Below are 19,090 nucleotides of genomic sequence, written 5' to 3'. Positions count from 1 at the left end.
GTTCGCTACCTGGCCAAATTGAAGGTTATTGGTAACTTGGATCCCTATACGATGAGTGCAGATCGTTTCAGTGCCGATCCTACTTATCTTCCATCGGTAAACTACGCCAACATCTACACGTATCTCGTGAACACCCCCAGTCCTTACACAAAAGACGAGTTGGAGTGCTACAAAGGGCTCGACGCTTATAATCAGTTTGTCAGTGGATGGGTCCGAGACGTCAAAGCAACGGTCGTCGACAATTCTCATCTCGTCATTGGAAGGGTAAATATATACAGATCTGGTCAGATATTGAGCAATATTCAATGTTTACTCAGTGCAAACAGACACGTGTGTTTGTTTACATTGTACGTGCACGTCATTGTGTGCGTGTGTGTAGGAATTAACTTTCAACTAACGCTCTAAATATGTTAGTTGTCTCCGATTATATGTCCGCTTTGGGTGGACACGGATGAGTATTACCTAAATATCTCGTTAATGTCGTATAGAAACAACTTGCACCAAAAACCAAAACAAACTAAAAGCGAGCAGCCACTACACGTGAACCAATCCGGAAGTTTCTAAATGTTACTGCGCGACGAATAGTCACGTGACCAATGACCACCGAGCAGGCGGTAATGGACAAATGAGCAAGAGGATTCACTCTTTATACTTCCGTTTTGTCTCCTTGTCTGAAATTCCCTCAGTAAATACGAGCCGCTCTTAATCTCCCGTTTGTTTAACATTCACAAGTGAATGTGACAAAAAACTCCATCTATTCTTACAATAGTACCCGTGGAATAAAAATATATATTTCAAAAAATATGGCAGTTATGCTACTAAACGGGCTGCATAGACTTGGAAACAAACTGTGTGGGGTAGGAACTATCTTGCTAGTATTTACTCTTTGGTTGGTCTTCAACCACTCTGGATGTGCTCGCTTTAGCAGTCCACCGTTCCTGCGCCGCTGACAGCCTGCTGGTACTTTTAACTTCAACAACAATTATGGCACAAATCAGCAAAACTGAAAAGGTTCAGCTGCACGCGCCAGATTTGGAGGAACTGCGTGGTGGTAAGGACCTCAGTGGCACAGCCTATGAATGTTCATGAAACGGCATGTTTATCTCTGTATATAAACATATATATATATATATAGAGAGAGAGAGTGTAACAATGACGTATTGCTGGTTGCAGTACTGCAAGCAGGACTGGAAGACAACTTTGCAGAAGTGCAGGTGAGTGTTGTGGAGTGTCCCGATCTCACCAAAGAGCCCTTCTACTTTCCTGTCAAAGGTAAGAGCCTATCAAGTACAAGTACACTGCGTTCTTCCAGTGTTCAGTCCCATTTTCCATCATGTAAAAAAACTATAAACTCTGTATACATCTAGGAGGCAGAATCAAATCCCTCATACATGTCTTACGTTATGTATTTAGTCCAATCATGCTCATTTTTACATTTAGTTTTTACCCTTACATGTGGATTTATTTGAGCTTACATTGAAGATATATGATTATATCTATCCTCGTCAAGAAGTAATGGTTACAAAGAAGCATTTGATCAGAATTGTGAAGTTGTTAGTTAGGATTTGTGTCATGTTGTTGATCACCTCTGTCCTCATGCTGCAGGCTTGTGTGGAAAGCCTCGCATCACAGATGTTGGTGGCGTGCCGTACCTGATCCCCTTGGTTCAAAAGCACAAGGTAGTTTTTTTAAAATTACAAAACATTGTGTGGAATAATGATCACTGGCCTGTAGTGTGATGGAATTATTATATTGTCACCTCTCTTCCTCCCAGGAATACAACATGAACACCATATCAAAGGAGCTGGAGCTGCCAGGAGCCTTCATCCTCGGTGCAGCAGCTGTTCCCAGTAGAGTTGTGGGAATGAATGCAGAGGTTAATCACTTTTACGGCACATCATAGATTCTGGCAAAAATACCTTTTATTTTGTGCAGCTCTCCAGTCTTTCCCCCTGCAGTGGAACCCCAAGATAACAATGATTTGTTAAAGCAGTGGCCTAAAAATAATAAAAGCTGGCTCAAGTAAGGTCTTATTTATTAAGATAGTTTAGCTTTCAAGTTCATGTTTATATCAGGTTGTCTGACTACAGAGTAAATAATGGGTTGAAAAAGACAAAGTGTGGGTAGTTGTGGGGTTGCTTTCTGTTTGGAGTTTGGACTGTATCAAACTGAAAGCTGCACATCTGGCACGAGAGACGTTGCTCTGCAGTGAAGCAGATTCTAAATATTCTCGTCCACAGATGATGCCTCTGGTTCTGACCGAAGCGGAGGGAAGGCCTGCAGTGAACGGCAGCTACTTCGCCTCCATCAACCCGGCCGATGGCCGGTGTCTGCAAGAAAAATACAGCAACAAATTCTCTGGCTGCAGCTTTGGGCTGCTGGGAAATCTGTACGCCTGTGAGGGGAAGTCTGGAAAGGTAACGAGTCTCATCAGACCAAACAAGATGTGCGGCTTCTTGTCTCGAACCATGGTGCATGCACCGGGGTTCCATTCAAAAACGCTTTTGTCAAATAACGAAACACCTCTGGTTGTATATGGACTTAAACCCAATTATCTGAAGGTTAAAAGTTGGTACGCCTGAACTTCAGCCCCATCATATCTGTGCTCCCGACATTGGAGAAGATAAACATGAACAAAAGGAATGTGTTGTTTTCTCTTCACCTCCAGGTCATTGAGGTGCGGGCCAAGAAGAGAACAGGGGCCCACAGTCTTGTGACGGCCCTGAGGAGCACTCTAGAAGGTCGCTACCCTGATAAAAGCCTGGCTCTGGGGGGCACCTTCATCATCCAGAAAGGGAAAGCCAAAATCCACATCATGGTAAATATTGGATATTTCGACCGACACAGTACACGATTGATAATTTGCTGACGGTTCCACGACATGATTTATATGCTCATATCGACAGCCAAGAGAGTTCTCGGCCTGCCCCCTCAACACCGACGACGACGTCAACAAGTGGCTCAAGCACTTTGAGGTCAGCGCCCCGCTCATCTGCCAGTCGGTGCTGGTATCCAGAGACCCCGTGAGTAAAGCGAGCGCTCGTCTCAGTGAGGCAGACACAACACGAGCACCAATCGGCAAAAGTAGACGGCTTCCTAATGCGCCTCATTCATGCGTTTGCAGGGTTTGGACCTCCGCGTGGAGCACACCCACTGCTTCAGCCACCACGGAGAAGGGGGCCACTACTACATCGACACCACCCCCGACAGCGTGGAGTACCTGGGCTACTTCATGCTGGCAGAGTTCGTCTACCGCATCGACAGGCCCGATGACACCCATGGAGTTGGACGAGATTGAAAGGCGAATTAATGAATCCGTCACGCTTGCAGCACAGCATCTCTCGATGGTCTCGATTAATCAAGCGGTGGGTGATTTATACGAAGTCCTGTGTGGTCTTTAAATGCACGGGAACATTTTTCCAGTGAAAATGCAACATTTCTTTGGAAATATCTGCTCTTAAATCACAAATCTGCACATTTCATGTAATAAAAACCATGTTGAATTCAGAGAGTCGTGGCGGTTTGTTCAATGAATGCAGTAGAATAGTAAACGTGGGACCTTGAACTGCTTTGTTTCCTGCGAACTCCATCATAAGAGCAGACGGTGCACAGTCTACACAGAGAGGAAACGAGGACAATTGTTTTTTTAACAGACAGGTGTTTTCACTTGTTTTCTTAATAAGGCCTCCTCTTTTAGGAAGCGCTTGCTCCATAACTCCCTCATATCTCACACAGTTGCATTTGTTGAGGCGTGATTGCAGAGCTCTAATCAGTCGGAAATGAAAACACCTGTGCTGGCAGATAAATAGCCACCAGGTGAAAAATAAATAATCAACAGAGGCTACATTTGTATAACTGGTTAAAGTGTAACCGTCATCCTGGGATTCAAGCTAAAATTGACTTCTGTGTTTACTATTTTTATGAGAAGCTTCAAATTGGTTGTCAACACTGGATACGAAATAACCAAGTCAAAACTGGCAGAACAATGTGTGGATGTAATAAAGGCTCATTTACAAACATTTTTATTGTTTATCATTCTGATTTCCAGCTCACTTCTGTTTGAGAAAACCCCATTTTAACGCTGTATTTTTGTTCCCCCTTTAGTGTAATTCCTCGTAAATTTAGATCAAAGGTTTATCCCTCTGTTGCCATAATTCATATTTATACTGACAAATGTTTCCAAAATATAAATACATGAAAATTGGTCTGAAGGAATGATCGGTTTGGCCTTTTTACAAAACAACACTTAAAGTTGTGGTACAGTTCTATCAAATATAATAAGGCTAGTGGCAGTAATGTCTCATATAGTCATTGTTGAGATGAAAACTGTCCTGACCTTTGGATCATGGTTATTGAAAAATGTCTCAAGATGTACTTTTAGCAAAACATGCACGGAAAAGTGTTATTACTTTAATATGGTTGAAGTGTTGCTTTTTTCCAACTTTATATACAGTCAATGACAACAGAGGCCAAGTGGATGTCTGTCCATAACATAAAATCAGCATATTTTAATTGTCATAGTACTGTTTGGTTTCATTAAGTAAGCAATAACTGCTTCAGTTATCTATTTAGATTTCTGATTATGATATATTGATAATATATTATTTACATAAAAAATATATATTTTTATAAAAAAGATTACTTTTGAATCGTATTTAAATTATTGAACGGTAGAAACCATATTACCTCACAGAATCATTTGACTCTGCAACGCTGTAACTTCTCAAGCGTTGAAACGTCGCCATCTTCTGGCCGGAGCAGGTAACACGTCATTTCCCACAATGCTGCTGCCGCACCAGCCCGGAAGTAAGACGTTTATTGACAATATGGCCGCTGTGCTGGGCTTGGATTTGTCGAAAACTGGAATTTGACAGCACTCACCTGGGCTGCGATAATAACCCATTCCCACTTCAAGAGTGTCCAGAACAGATGCATTTGAATGAAGGGACCCGCGGAGACACGGGATGGTGTCAGTGAGCTGAGGAAACGGTCACAGTGTGAAACCCGTCATGTCGTTTTTCAAGAGGAAAGGTGAGGAAGCTCCCTCTTGAGTGCTGCAACGTCAACGGTAGAGAGCAGCTAAGAGAGTCCGGCTGAGGAGAGACTGGTGCCCGATAAGATGTAACCAATGTGGTCGAGGCTGCGGCCGCAAGCAAATTGACCAGTGACAGCGTGGTTGTCTGTGGAAGTGAGATTTCCCTTCCGCCGCTGCTCTCTGCAGTGACACGGTTAGCTTAGCGGTGGCCTCTCTATCCTCCCTGCCTGACCTGATGTTAGCCAGGGTGGAAATACATCCGCCACAGAGAGCTGTCAGCAGTGCGTTATACCAATTACACCCTTCAACTTGATTATGTTTAAAAAAATAGTGCTTATTCACGTTAAAGACTCCCAACGAGCCCTTTTACATGTGACACCCATCACTTGACACAAGTGTCGAACTGTGCTATGGCAGCTAACGTTAATGTTATACAGCTTTAACCAGCAGGAGATATGGAAAATACACTTAACAATAGCCCGTTGTATGGGAATAAGAGCTGTTGGTTATCTTAAATTAAATGTGTAGTCGTCGTTTAGAAACGTTTGACCGAAAGGGATGTAGCGTTAGCTAACGTCAGTCAGACTGGACAGCATCATCCAACGTGGAGTTCAAGAAGCTGATTAAATTGCACCTGAATGTTGGTTTTAAACCACAACATGGCCTCGCGCTATTTCAGGCTGAACCCTCATATTACGGTCACTGCATGACATAAACAGTGTCTTATACCTAGGGAATTGTTGTAGTAGACATTGACTGAGCTTCATTTTTTTAGGCTGTAGTTATACATTGTATCCACTCGTGCATCTCATATTTTGTCCACACCATTCATATCAATGAGGGTAGAGCATTGTGAAACCGATGTCTGCTCGTGTTCATTCGTGGAATCTCCAGAGTCAACCTCACTGTCAACACCAGACCACCGTTGTTCATCTTCATCAGATCAGTGGGTTTTTCCTCGTCAGGCTACAGCAGTCAAAGCAGCTGACACAGCAGGTCTCCAAAATGAGGAAATCTTAGAGAGAGGGCACTTATATAGCTCTGAACCAGGATGACACTCTGTGCTGACAGGAAGAAAGTGTAGTGTTTGGTGTAGGGCATGGTTGAATTGTACATGCAAAGTTTTACTGAAGTTTTGCAAAGAAGTTCTCTCACTAATGTCAAATAATAATGAGTCAGGTGGGACAATAGATCAATCAAATTGCCACTGGCAACAGTAATAATAGAGCTGTCAGTGTTATCTGTAGGTTGTTGTACTTTCTTCATTCAGGCGTCATTGACATTTACCTTTATCAGTTTGATTCCCTTCATTCATTTGGTTAAGTTTGGCCACGCCATCAATCTACATAGCAAGTGCATAGCTTTGCATAGCTTTGCTGTCAATAGAGCACCTTTTGAGACTGACGTGAGTCCTCACGGTGCTTGTGCCAATGCACACCAATGCTGTGTGTCTATTTTGCTGGTAGCACGTTAGACTTACCGGTTTTTTTTTTTTTCTTTTTTTTTTTATAACCAAAAACATCCATTGCAGCAACTCGTCACGGTCCCATCTGAATATTTGGAACAAAGACGTCTGGTGTCATCTGTACCACGTTTCAGCACAGCAAAGGTTGTCTGAGCTCCTTTCGAAAGGCCTCATTTCTCAGCTGTGACAGACAGCCGCTCAGTGCCTGCAGACTCAGACTCTTGAGCGACGCGTACACTCGCAGACGGCTCCCTCAAAAATTGTCCCGCTGAAAGCGCATTCGCCGCGGGCCTCGCAGTCCATTTTGTAATGTCAGTGCTCGAAACTGATGCCTATCTTGACTGCCCTCTGCAGCAGCAGCAGCCTGATCTGAAGATATGAATGGTGAGTCACTCTGATGAGTGGTTGCCACCATGTTTGTGCACTTATTCCACTGCAGGCTACATATTTCACTTCTTATTTGACAGTCGGCCACAGAGCTTTGGAGTGGCGTGCAACTCTTCTGCAGGTGTGAGCTGTCAGACAGTCAGCTTCACTCGGCTTTAAACTGCCCGGGACCCACCAGAGCTGATAGGCCAGGGTCACCAATCTTAGGAAGGACTCTTAATGCTGACATACAGTATGGAGGCCTCTCTTCTTGCCGTATGATTAGCAGGACTGAGAGGGCTTTCACATGTCAGAACACAGATTTACCTCCTCATCCGGCCGCAGCAGCAAGGAAGCAGCTCCGCAGGAAATAGTTAGTTTGCTTCTCTAGTACCGTATATCAGTTTCCTCACTAACGTCATTATATAACTTGATAGTGGGTTCCAGTCTTCCCTTTACCTCAATGAATGTCACCATGTATGTGCTGTGCGCTCGCTGGTCTCGCCCGTGTTGTGAATGAAAATGCTGCATCCTTCTCCAGTTACATCTCGTCTTTCCCCCCCACAGCCAAAAGCAAAGAACCCGAGAGAGCCACGGACGCTAAAGCCAATAGAGGTGAGTTCATCGTCGCAGAGATGTTTCTTTACGTGTGTAGAAAGTGAGATTAGCCTCCGTACGGAAGTGATTCAAGTGGCTCTTCGCTTCACTTGGTTCATGATGATCGATCGATGATCGATCGTTGCTCACCATGCTGTCACAAGGACCGACATTTTGAACCTCAAGCTACTCAGTGAAACACATGCAGCTCACATTCAAACAAACACTGAGCCGTCTGTCTTCTCAAACATCTCTCCTCACACCCCCGAAGCCTCTGTGAACGAACTGTGAGCTCTTTGAAAAGCCTTCGCTAAAAAGACCTTCTCATATAAGTCACACTGACGTCACACATTCAGGCCGCTCAGATCTTTGATATCATTGTACTCCTTTTCTTCCTTTGTTGTTGTTGTTGTTGCTTAATGCCTGTTTTCTGTCCTCTACCCACGCAGCCTCACCCAGCCCTCACTCTCCATCACCAGGACTGAGGAACCACCATGCCGCCCAGGACGCTGCCGGGCCCAGTCCTGTGGCCATCAACGCCATCTCTGCCAACATGGACTCCTTTGCCCGCGGTCGCACCGCCATCCTCAAGAAACAGCCGAGCCACATGGAGGCTGCGCACTTTGGAGATCTTGGTAGGGAGCCAGCATCCGTGTGTCTGTATTTTGCTTTCAGTGATCACATATGAAGACCCAACCAAACATTGGAACATATATATTTGAGGTGTATTCTGAAATGCAGCGTAAAAGTTAGTTGGAGTTTCTCAACTGATTTAGAATAGCAAATTAAGTATGACGCACTCGCATGACTTCATTCTTTTAAAATGCACCCAGACATTCTTCTCCTGAAGCCACGCGGAACTTGATCAGTCGTGCTCGTGAATTAGACTCCTGGTTTTGTACGCTACATTCCAAAGATACAGTGGCTAGCGCATGAATGTCATGTTGAGTGACAGCAGCGACGAGAACCGCATGAGCAAGTTGCCCAGAGAATAGCGGAGGTGAGTCAGACGGAGGTGGACGAACCTGTGGCGCCGCCCGGACAGCAAAACCAGAATGAAGCCCTTCAGTGTTTCACGAGGCTGTGGTTTAAACAGACGTTTACTGACACTCAAAGATTCAGATGAGGCTCTTTTTTTATGAGCCGACGCAGGTTGCTGCTTTCAGCTTTCCTTATTAAGGTGGACTTGTCTGCGAGGTCTTAAGGAATCCGAAGGGGCTGATTGCTAAGCGCCTCACACTGGGGGACACCTCTTGCAGCACTATTTTGTTTTTAAAGAGTAAACAAATCACCCAAGAAGCCTCAGTCCAACTACAGCTGATGTGCTCTGATTCATAATCAGAGCACATCAAAGTGTCTGGCTTTGTAGTCAATGAGCGCTCCCTTGTTTTTGTTTTCCAGAAGTGTGTGTCATGTCTTGTCTTGTACACTCACACACACACACACGCACGCACGCACGCACACACACACACACACACACACACGCGTGAATGACAGGACTGACAGGAGGACACACAGATGATGGAGACGTGTGATTCTGAAAGGTTTGTCCGGGTTAAATCATCTGTGAAATTGCTCAGTCCGAGGCCGCTTCTTGTCAGAGAGAGAGAGATCCACAAGGCTGCGGAAGCAGGAGTTTAGATTCAGCTCTCGTTCCAGCCTTCAGTCATGAGACAGCTGAGCACGGACACTTTCTTTTTTTGGTCTTATCTTTCACTTCAAGTTGCAACTCCCATCAATATACTGCACGACTTATTTTCCTTCTGTTATGAAAGTTGAAACCTGCAAATCAAAGAAAGTGTGCTGCTCAGTCAGTTGTTGGAGTGGAGCGCTTCAGTGTCTAATTTGCAGCTCAATCGTATTTCAGATTGTTCTTGTAGCTAGAAATACACAAAGAGAAGCCTATAAAGGTGAGCTGTGCTAAGTGGATTCCTTAACCGTGTGTACATTTGTGCGTTCCAGGTCACTCCAGTGTGAACTATCATCCCCAAGATGACCGCTCTCGGCTGTCTAAGACGGTGGAGCACGTCCTCCGGGACAACGTGGCGATACCCCACTACATGCATTTCATGGAACACCAGGGCGCCGACCACCTGGTCCGCTTCTGGCTGGAGGCTGAGAGCTTCCGCTCGGCCAGCTGGTCGCGGGTCCGAGCGCACAGCCTGAACTCTGTCAAACAAAGCTCTCTGGCCGAGCCCGTCCCCGTCTCCCCCGGCGGCTCGGAGCTGGCCCGACGCGCACCCGATGCTCTCTCCCGGGACAGTAGCGGCGAGCGGCCGGCGGCACACTCGGAGCGCCGGGACTCCTCCAGCGCAGAGGCCGGCCTGAGACCCGACACTCCTCGAGCAGCAACCCCCGGCAGGCAGGCCCAGTCCGGGACGGGGACTCCCTACAAGGTGCAGTCAATCAGCACCCTGCGAGACCTCTCTGCCCAACTCATGAAAAGTGAGTCACCTTTACACAAGTTCCTCTCTTTATGTGTTCATGCAAGACATATAAGTTTCGTATATAAGTACATAAGGCAAGTGCAATGGAAACAGAACAAATCATGATGTATATGAGGCACGAACAAGCAGCAGCAGATGGAAACATCCGATCCGTGTGGCCTGCGACCTCCCTCAAATTCATACATGATTCCATCATAATTGTCATATCTTCGTCATGTTCGCCACTTGGTTTTCCAGATCTGAGGTGTGATTGTCATCTTGTTGTGGCCTCTTTTTCTGCAACCTTTTAAAGTCAGAGTGGGGAATCACCACCCAACTCCGAATATTTGCACAACAATAGAGCATTAAATAGACACTTTGAATCGACTCGCTGTTGACTTTTGCCGCTTTAAAAAGGATCGGTCGACGATTATTTTAATACAATACTGACATGCCCATAGGTACAATATTGTTTATACTGGCTGAAAAGAGATTGTGATTTGGCTTAAGTCAAAGGTGCACACGTCAAACATTCAGAGAGTATCTAGGTTTGATGGATTGCCCCCACATAGCTCTCAACATGGCAACGGCTGAGCCGGCGGCTAGCAGCTAACTGTGCTAACAGCTGTAAGTGGTGGCGATTAGCTAGCTGGTGGGACACACACACACACACGCGCACACACACACAGACTTGCATGCACAAAAACGCCACCATATCTTTACACAGCAAGTAGTTGTTTACTGCGATATTACCTTTTTAATGAGGATTTAGAAGTCGGTGTTCGGTAGTTATCTTAAGAAGTTTGTCTTTTTAGTGTGGAATATCCTCTTGGTGCTTCCATGGACACTCTTCTCACACAGAAACATCAGTTCTATGTATGTTGCAGCATCACTGGATGTTCAGCGATTTGTCTCTTTGTCTTTCCAGGTATAGAGAAAGATGCAGTTACAATCTTCACCAAGTACATCTCTCCGGACGCTGTGAAGCCCATCCCCATCACAGAACAGATCAGAAACGACATCGTCGGTAAGATACGGACAACGGCAATAGAAACGTACTGGTTTCAGTCACAAGAAGTCACCCTCTTACATCATGTTTCCCCCTCTGTGTAGCTAAGATATGTGGCGAGGATGGCATGGTGGACCCAAACTGCTTTGTCATTGCACAGTCGGTAGTCTTCGCCATCTTGGAGCAACAGTGAGTTTCTGTCTATTCATTTTCCAGAGGAGTTAATACTCACACAGTGAGGCGTCGCCGGGTTTCCACATTAAAATTAAAGTTCAACTGCGGCGCTTTAGCCTGTATTCATCTCCCACTCGCTCTTTCGTTTCCAGGTACTTCACTGAATTCCTGCGGAGTCATCATTTCTGTAAATACCAGATCGAAGTGTTGACCAGCGGCTCGGTGTTCCTGGCCGACATCTTGTTCTGTGAGTCGGCTCTCTTCTACTTCTCTGAGGTGAGCGGCGGGCCCAGTGCTTCTCAGACAACCATTCATTTGTGGTGTTTCAGCACAAACACTCCAGTGCCATTAAACTCCTCATACACTCGTCCTCTCTTGCCTCTGCCACAAAACAGTGTCTATCAGTTATTTTATTTTCCTGTTCCAGAGGGATTCTCTATTGTCCGCAGTAGTAAACTGAGGCCACAGTAAACATAACTAAACATAAAACCCCTCTGAAGATGCTCCCGATACTATCTACCATCCTATCGATACAAAAGTGACACAAATAAAGTGCGGTTAATCTTGATCTGTGCTCTTCACCTCCTTCACCTGCAGTACATGGAAAAGGAGGAGGCGATGAATGTACTGCAGTTCTGGCTGGCGGCGGACAACTTCCAGAACCAGCTAGCGGCTAAAAAGGGCCAGTATGACGGCCAGGAGGCTCAGAACGATGCCATGATCCTCTACGACAAGTAGGTCTTCACTCTGCTTCTGTGCACTCACGCACTCGATAAAACGTCTACTGCCGCTTTAAATGATTCATTTCAGTCCAGTGTTTCAGTTCATCTTTTAATATATCACCAATTAAGTCAGTCTCTAAGTGTGTTTCACAAAGTTATGTTCCGTTGACGGGCAGACACCGACCAATCAGATCACTGGAAACAATCACGCCGTCCTTCCTACAGGATCCCACCACGGACAAAAGATTGCAATTACCTTTTAGAAGTGACAAGTAATAAAGAGTCATTCGCGTGTAGTTTTTTTTTGGTTTTACAGCCAGAGGAGAGTTGCACTGAATGCATAATGATGATGATAGCTGCATTTTAATTGAACAAAGATTATTTTATTCCCAACAGGAATCGCCCTCTGTTGTTTTTTTTTATTCGGAAAATAATCCCCACACTAATAATTGCCGCCCATGATTGTGAATGCAGCATCTCAGTCAGACGGAGCTTATCAGACATGAACTTCTTTTCTTCTCTCTCATCTGTGCTTCGGCAGCTAAACAGTCTCGCGTCACTTCAAACTTTATAATGCGCATCACGTATTTGTTAAAGTTTGTTCATCAAAAAGTACTCCCTTTATACCAAAGACATGGCTATGATGATGATGATGATGATGATGATGATGATAACCAGCTTCGTAGGACCGCTTGGCGGGATCGTGGTTGTTAGTTGAGCCGGGTGACCGTAAGAGACTCTGGGTATGTTGAACTCTCTTCGTAGTACAGGCTCCAGGATCACAGCCGTTGGGCTCATGTGTGTGTTTAGTGACGTCAGGGCGGAGCCTCTGCTTTGTCAGCGATAGTGAAGACAGGTGTGCGTCAAATAAAATTTTCCTCACTAAAGTTCTTGAGTTTTTACTGATTGTGTGTTGATATAAAATGTGAAAGCAGGTCGTTCATCGCTCTGCTTCCTCTCCAGGTATTTCTCACTCCAGGCCACCAACCCTCTGGGCTTCGGCGACTCTGTGCGGATGGAGATAGAGTCGAACATCTGCCGAGAGGGGGGGCCGCTCCCCGACTGTTTCACCACTCCACTCAGACAGGCCTGGACCACCATGGAGAAGGTCCGGTTCTCTTGAGTCCTTTTTACTCTGCAGGACATTATTAAACTGTGAATTGATTAATACATTGCCCTTTTAAAACTTTCTAAGAAAAGAAAAAGAAATCGTCAGCTTGAGCTGTTTTCTTGAGTTTAATAGGATCCTCCTAAAGGTTTCCTGTTGTAAGTCGCTGATGAATTGTCCCATTATACCGCTGACAAATGCTCCTCGTGCTAATGAGATGCGATCTGAACACTGTTGTGAGCACTCGAAGGTCAGGAGCAGACCTGTTGTAACTTGTGCCCAGAGATGCATCCCGGAGCTCATTATCCTCTTAACAGCGAGCGTCGTGTTGCCTTTGTTCAGGTCTACATGCTGGGCTTCCTGTCTAGCAACCTTTACTACAAATACCTGAGTGACCTTATCAACTCGGTGCGGGCGGACGAGTTTGTGAATGTCAGCGCTGCAGGTCAGGGCGGGCCGGCGGACGGCGAGCGCTCAAGTTCAAATGTCGGCGACGGCTCTCAGACTCAGGTAACCCCCCCCCCCCCCCCCCAACCCGAGACTTTAACCCACATCTTCAGCCCCTGTGGGGGTGCTCCTCTTGTCTGCTGACATTTAGAGCCGCTCCGCCTCCGTTACATGAGATATTTCTGTTCATGCCGAAAGGTTGTGGTCGTACCTGTCGTCGTTTTAGATGACAACAAATAAAAAGCTGTGTTCCCTGTAGTGCTGCCAAACATTCAGTTCGTGGTTTCTTTGCTCTACAGCAAGGTGCCAAAAGGGCAGCGATCAAGATCCTGAAGAACTTTGACGAGGCGATCACGGTGGACGTGGCCAGCCTGGACCCCGAGTCCTTGTACCAGCGGCCCTACGCTGGGTGAGTCAAGCCGGCTAAATCTGTTTCAAATCATCTCTTCAACTCTGCCAATAATTGCTGTATCTTGCTCAAGTTCCCTTGTTGTCTTTTACTTTTTTTGGTTCTCTCCTTCGATCGCCCACACTGCCTTAATGCCGGTCAACTATTTAGTTTATTATTGACTCTTAAAGTGCTTTGAAATGTCCTGTACGAAATGATTGGAGAGCGAGATCTTGAAAAGTGAAAGACAAAGCTGTAGTCTGTCTTCATCCCTCTCCTCTCCTCTGTCCGCTCAGAAGGATGACGTTTGGGAAGGTGAATGAGATGGGCCAGTTTATCAGTGAGGCCGAGCTGGAGCCGGACGTGAAGAAATCCAAAGGCAAGATGGGCTCACACTTGTCTCTCTCTCTTCTACCTGTTAGATTCTCTGTCTCATTATTCTCTCTGAGTCTTTGCCCCTCACTCTGTCAGACTTCATCTCGTTGCTCCTCGCAGTGAAACACATCAACTCTCCGACCGTGAACACAAACCTCGTTTGTGGCTGCTCCCATTCTCCCTGCAGCCTTCTGAAATATTTAACCCAGCCTCCGCTGCTCTTACGATCGAAGAACACACACAATCTTTATTTATTATGTCCAAGTCTAGAATAGAGTACCAGACATTTGGCTCCAGAATGAGTAGGCCAACGCCCTGAATGCTTCTACGCGTCAGGAGTCGCTCACCTTGAGTTGTTTGTTCAGTTTCTTTGCTCCGATTAAGATCCTGAAGTTTACGTGCTCACCGATGCGGTCCCCTTTTGGCTCACTCAGGCTTCCCTCTCCTCTCCTTTAGGGTCCATGTTTTCTCAAGCCATGAAGAAATGGGTTCAAGGCAACTCAGACGAGGTGAGTCCACAAGATATTCATGCCTGATTCAGGGGTGTGAGGCGCGTAGCGAGGCTCTCGGTACGTATTAGTTCAGTAAAAGTCTGTGGTTAACGCTGTTGTTTTTGTTTTTGTTGTGCCGTTTCTCTGGGCATCAAGGCCCAGGAGGAGATGGCGTGGCAGATAGCCAAGATGATCGTCAACGACGTCGTCCACCAGTCGAATCACGACAGCCCCGGCAAGTCCACCAAGGTACAGAACCTCCCTCGGTAGCTTCCTTCCTGCGCGGCGATGTGCGGAGCCGCTGCAGATCTGCTCTTGAGTGTTCTCTTTTTGTCCGTCTGCAGTTATGACCCCGCCGAGGAACCAGAGGACTGTCGCTCCCCACGGACGCCGGCCCAGCCCCTGACAGACTGTACAACAGAGTTCACCCCACAATGGACCTGCATCGCTCTGAGAACGAACAAAGCCGTTTTATCACCCCCCCCTCACTCCCCCTCCCCCTGTTCAGGTATTGGACTAATGGGGGTGAAAAGTACTCCATCGTTCCAATCTTCCAACTCCATCACACTACAAAGTCGACCAAAGGTAAAGCGGATCAGTCGAGAAGAAGTCACTCGTGAAGAGAGGAAGCGTTACAGCACACACTGGAAGAAGCAGCACGTCGGTGTGGAGAGGACCTACGGAGGAAGTGACAAAGACTGCATTACCCTCACTCCCTCATGACACGCCTCCTTTTAAAACCATTCCTTGTTTGTTTTTTAAGATGAAGTTCTTTAGTTCGGGTAAGCCACGTAAGGCTCAAGCGGATGAAAGTCAGCGTTGCACAGTTTCCGGCTCGCGCTTCTTCCCTCAGCCCGCCCGGAGTAGTGTTGCCCGCTGTTCGCTGGCGTGAGCTGCCCTACCTCGTGGCTGTTTATTTTCCGTACTTTAGAAGATTTTTGGAAATGTGACAATGAAATGGAAGAACAGACGACTCGGTCCTCGGACTGGCTGGCCTCCTATATGAACCTCCCTGCACCTTTTACAGAGCGTAGCAGAAGAAATACTCCCCATATGAACTGAAGTGCTCCAGTTGTGTCGGAAAACTCCAAACTCCATGTGCTAAATGTAGATTTCTGGTTTACCCCATATATTAATGTTAGTCCTTTTTTATTGTGATCGATGTGTGTTTTTTTTTTTAATGCGCCTCTGAAACAAACGTCGGTGATGACCGGACTGTTCAACTGGAAAGTGTGCTCAGTGAATAAAACCATTTTTTAAAAATAATTATTTCTTTATAGCTTTACCAAGATGTGGAAAAGAACCAGAAAAGACTCTTGGTACTATGTACCACTAATGTTTTCTGACATGTATGTATGTGTACTTAATCTATAATATATTTAAATTGTGTTTGATTTAAATACATATATTATGAAATGTTTGTCTGTCTTGTTTTTTTGTTCTATTTCAGTGTTTGTACATGTATGAAGTTACAGCCCACTGGTTTGGTTGTTTTGATACAGTCTTGTGTTTACAAGGACATTTTTCTTTTTTAAAATCATTTTCAGAACCGTTGAATTGTGGGAGAAGTGACAACATCTTAAGGGTGAACTATTATCACCTCTGACCAGCTGGGGGCAGTGTTGGCTGCGTTGAGATGTTGGGGTACAACAGAAAATAAGGACATTGATGACACGAAATATTATTTCTGACAACAATAATGCTCTGGCTTCTCTTATAAAGGTCCAGAAAAATCCACAAGTTATAAAGTACAGTTCATCCCAAAGGGCACAGAAGTCACCTTCAGTACAGTAGAACGCATTTGGGCAAGTACCCGCGACTAGACGCCGGTACTTGTCAGGTTAAAGAAGAGATGTGCAGAACACCGGAAGAGTGAGTATTTGCCTTCAGAATAAAAGTACATTTTGTTCTTAACGGCCTTCCTGCCACAGACCCCGAGTAGAAAACAATTCCTGCCAATCAACGTAATCTACCAGAAAACGTTTACATCTACTTTTACAAAAGTGCAACTTGTTTTTGTTGTCACTGTTGAGCGAGTACGTAGTAGTAGTATGTCCATCTCCATGATACATTGTGAAAGAGACATAATAATGATAACATATACATGTTAATTTAAAGTACTCCTGCGATTTAGTATAGCAAGTCAAAGGTGGATGACTCACGAGAGACACATTAAAATAGAAACTATATGACCTCACTTTTCAGATTCAGATTACCTTTATTATCTCAGACGTGGAAATGTCTTTGGTCCAGCGCTCCATGAGATGGGGACAAAATAAAAGTCCACAGTGAAAACAATAGAATAACCCACACAATAATACTTCTAATAAAACACAATTTTAAATAGACTGAGAAAACAATAAACAATACTGTCAAATATAAATAAATGTGGGGTCAAGCTCCGGAAAACAGCTGGATCCTACACTTCCCACATTGCAACCAAAATATCATAATTTGATGACATCCTCAGAAGTATTTTGTTAGACTTTTAAAAAGCTCCTTCAGATCAACAGAACACAGATTAGGATTGAGAAGTAACCTCGTCATGGCGAGGTAAAAAAAACGGTGTCGTGGCCTTTTAGATGTTATTATATAATAAATGTAATCCTCGTTTTTGCTGTAAGGGCTCTACGATAGAGCACTGCCTTAAACCTGGCTGCGCGTCTTCTCTCCGGATTTTATTTTGAAATTCCCACCAGGAAGTAGTCATTTTAACCTTCGCGAGCTTGACGTTGTCCAGACGCACTCTTTTCTGAAACGCAAAGTGCGCTGCTGTCCGTCTTGAGGCAGCACAAGTACCGCTCACACTGAGGAGACCTGCGGCTCCGGGACATGTTCGTGTCTGTGGGGGGGTTTCATTTAACTGCTCCTCCACCTGCACCGGTATGACAACTGCGCATACAGTTTTGGGTGTGACAACAATCTCGCGCGCGCATGTGTGAGTGCTTCAGATTTGGTCTTTTTTTTAATCCAGGCTGAGTGGAGACGCGGATGACTTGACTTTTTTTTATTGTATCGCCACCACTCCTCCTGCTGATGTGTTCTGGACGTTTCATTAGTGGTTTTTCCTGTCCAGACCAGATGTTCTGGACACACACACTCACACACACACGCCGCTGCGGACGTCCAGTGATTTCTTTGCTGATGTAGTGCTGCTCAGGGGGCTGAAGTTGAAGTCCTGCTCTTGAAGGCGTTGCGATCCAAATGCATTCGCTCCTGGCCCGGGAGAAGAAAGAAGAAGAAGCCGGGTTCGGGATCGGTCTGGGTCTGTCTCCGGGCTTTCTGCCCCAAGCTGCCACCATGTTCAGCTGCGTGGGCTGCTTCTGGGTGCTCCTCTCCTCCGCTCTGGTCGCCGTGTGCAGTTTCAGCTTCATATCCCCTGCCTGGATTGTTAAGGACCAGCTGAGGAACAACCACCAACACAACCAGCACCACCAGCACCACCACAACAACAAGGACTCCGTGAGCTTCGGCTTGCTGTGGCACTGCTCGGAGTCTCTGGATCACATGTACCGCTGCTACACCTTCGGGGGACTGGGCAAATTCGCAGAGATCCCCTCCAGCTCCTGGCAGGTAGGTGACCCTGCATGGACGAGAGCGCGTGGGGCATCACGTGGGGGGGGGGGGGGGGGGGGGGGGGAATCATTCAAAGTTTTAACTTTAAATGATTCATTTAAAGTTCAACTTTAAAGTCAACTTCAAATTACTTGTTATGATGTAAATATCACAACATCCACTCGTCCATCAGCTGTTATCGCATGCATCCACAGTGGTTTCAGTTGATTTTTCAGATGTTTTGAGAAGCCCACAGTGTTCACCTTAGTGTCAGGGGTCACTGACCCCTCTTAGTCAACCTGAGCCCCGGTGAGCTGATGTGCGAATCTCTCCGCTCGTGGTGCAAAACAAGCCGCGCAAGTCCATCCAGCAACAAATGTTCCCTCAGGAATGGGAGCGTTCGATCACGCCGGTGGGCAGATGTGGATCTGCGTCTCGACTTGTGGCAAGTTTGTGGATGTTGCAGCTTGATGCCGAGGCTGTGAGAGGTACAGATGTTGTGAGCTTGTTCAAGCAAAAAACAAGTTAGGAGACTTAGATTCTGTTGTTCATGCAAGCTGGGGGGGATGAGTCCCATTCATTTCTACGGGCAGGTTTGGGCTGCCAGCATTGCACCCCCCCCCCCCCCCCCCCCCCCCAACCACACAAACACACACACCTAAAAACACTGCTATGCTATACCAGCCACCTCTGGAGTTATGATTTATGCATGAAGGGGAATTAGCATTTGAAAGGGAGATATTAATAAGTGTCTGCCAGTGAGATTGTAGCGCACGAGCGAGCGAACCCGGAGCAGGTTGTGCGTCATCGACGACATCCGCGTCCTCCGCTGAGCTGGAGTGTGTTGAAGCCTCGCGTGGCTTAAAGTCGGGACTCTTTTAGTCGGGGAGTCAATTAGTGGCTCCCGTTATGAGCTTCTTCTCCCCAGTTCG

At 46.0% G+C, this 19,090-nt stretch overlaps 3 protein-coding genes across 3 annotated transcripts in view; all 3 read left to right on the top strand.

The window, feature by feature from the left end:
- The first annotated feature begins 946 nt into the window (after window positions 1-946).
- Window positions 947-3,985, top strand: cUnh11orf54 (chromosome Un C11orf54 homolog). The gene is made up of 8 exons (XM_079283871.1): window positions 947-1,051; window positions 1,174-1,272; window positions 1,606-1,679; window positions 1,775-1,876; window positions 2,241-2,417; window positions 2,669-2,818; window positions 2,907-3,023; window positions 3,125-3,985. Exons 1-8 carry the CDS (start codon window positions 985-987, stop codon window positions 3,296-3,298), a joined length of 960 nt encoding a protein of 319 aa, XP_079139997.1. The 5' UTR covers window positions 947-984; the 3' UTR covers window positions 3,299-3,985.
- An 849-nt stretch (window positions 3,986-4,834) lies between these two features.
- akap10 (A kinase (PRKA) anchor protein 10) lies at window positions 4,835-15,929 on the top strand. Its single transcript, XM_079282828.1, has 15 exons — window positions 4,835-5,031; window positions 7,434-7,481; window positions 7,913-8,098; window positions 9,426-9,908; window positions 10,818-10,916; window positions 11,003-11,087; window positions 11,225-11,348; window positions 11,670-11,806; window positions 12,758-12,902; window positions 13,245-13,412; window positions 13,649-13,758; window positions 14,034-14,116; window positions 14,569-14,621; window positions 14,760-14,852; window positions 14,948-15,929. The coding sequence occupies exons 1-15, from the start codon at window positions 5,010-5,012 to the stop codon at window positions 14,951-14,953; spliced, it is 1,842 nt and encodes a 613-aa protein (XP_079138954.1). The 5' UTR covers window positions 4,835-5,009; the 3' UTR covers window positions 14,954-15,929.
- A 1,878-nt stretch (window positions 15,930-17,807) lies between these two features.
- lhfpl7 (LHFPL tetraspan subfamily member 7) overlaps window positions 17,808-19,090 on the top strand; it is a gene marked incomplete at both ends in the record, with an annotated part of 82,082 nt that continues 80,799 nt past the window's right edge. The window contains one exon of the mRNA XM_079284040.1: window positions 17,808-18,176. Within this exon, the coding sequence (XP_079140166.1) occupies window positions 17,808-18,176 (369 nt within the window). The remainder of the gene's footprint in view (window positions 18,177-19,090) is intronic.

Source organism: Melanostigma gelatinosum (genome assembly GCF_949748355.1).
Source record: "Melanostigma gelatinosum genome assembly, chromosome: 14".
Lineage (NCBI taxonomy): Eukaryota > Metazoa > Chordata > Actinopteri > Perciformes > Zoarcidae > Melanostigma > Melanostigma gelatinosum.
The sequence above is the reverse complement of the archived record's forward strand: the minus strand, read 5'-3'. Positions and strand labels throughout refer to the sequence as shown.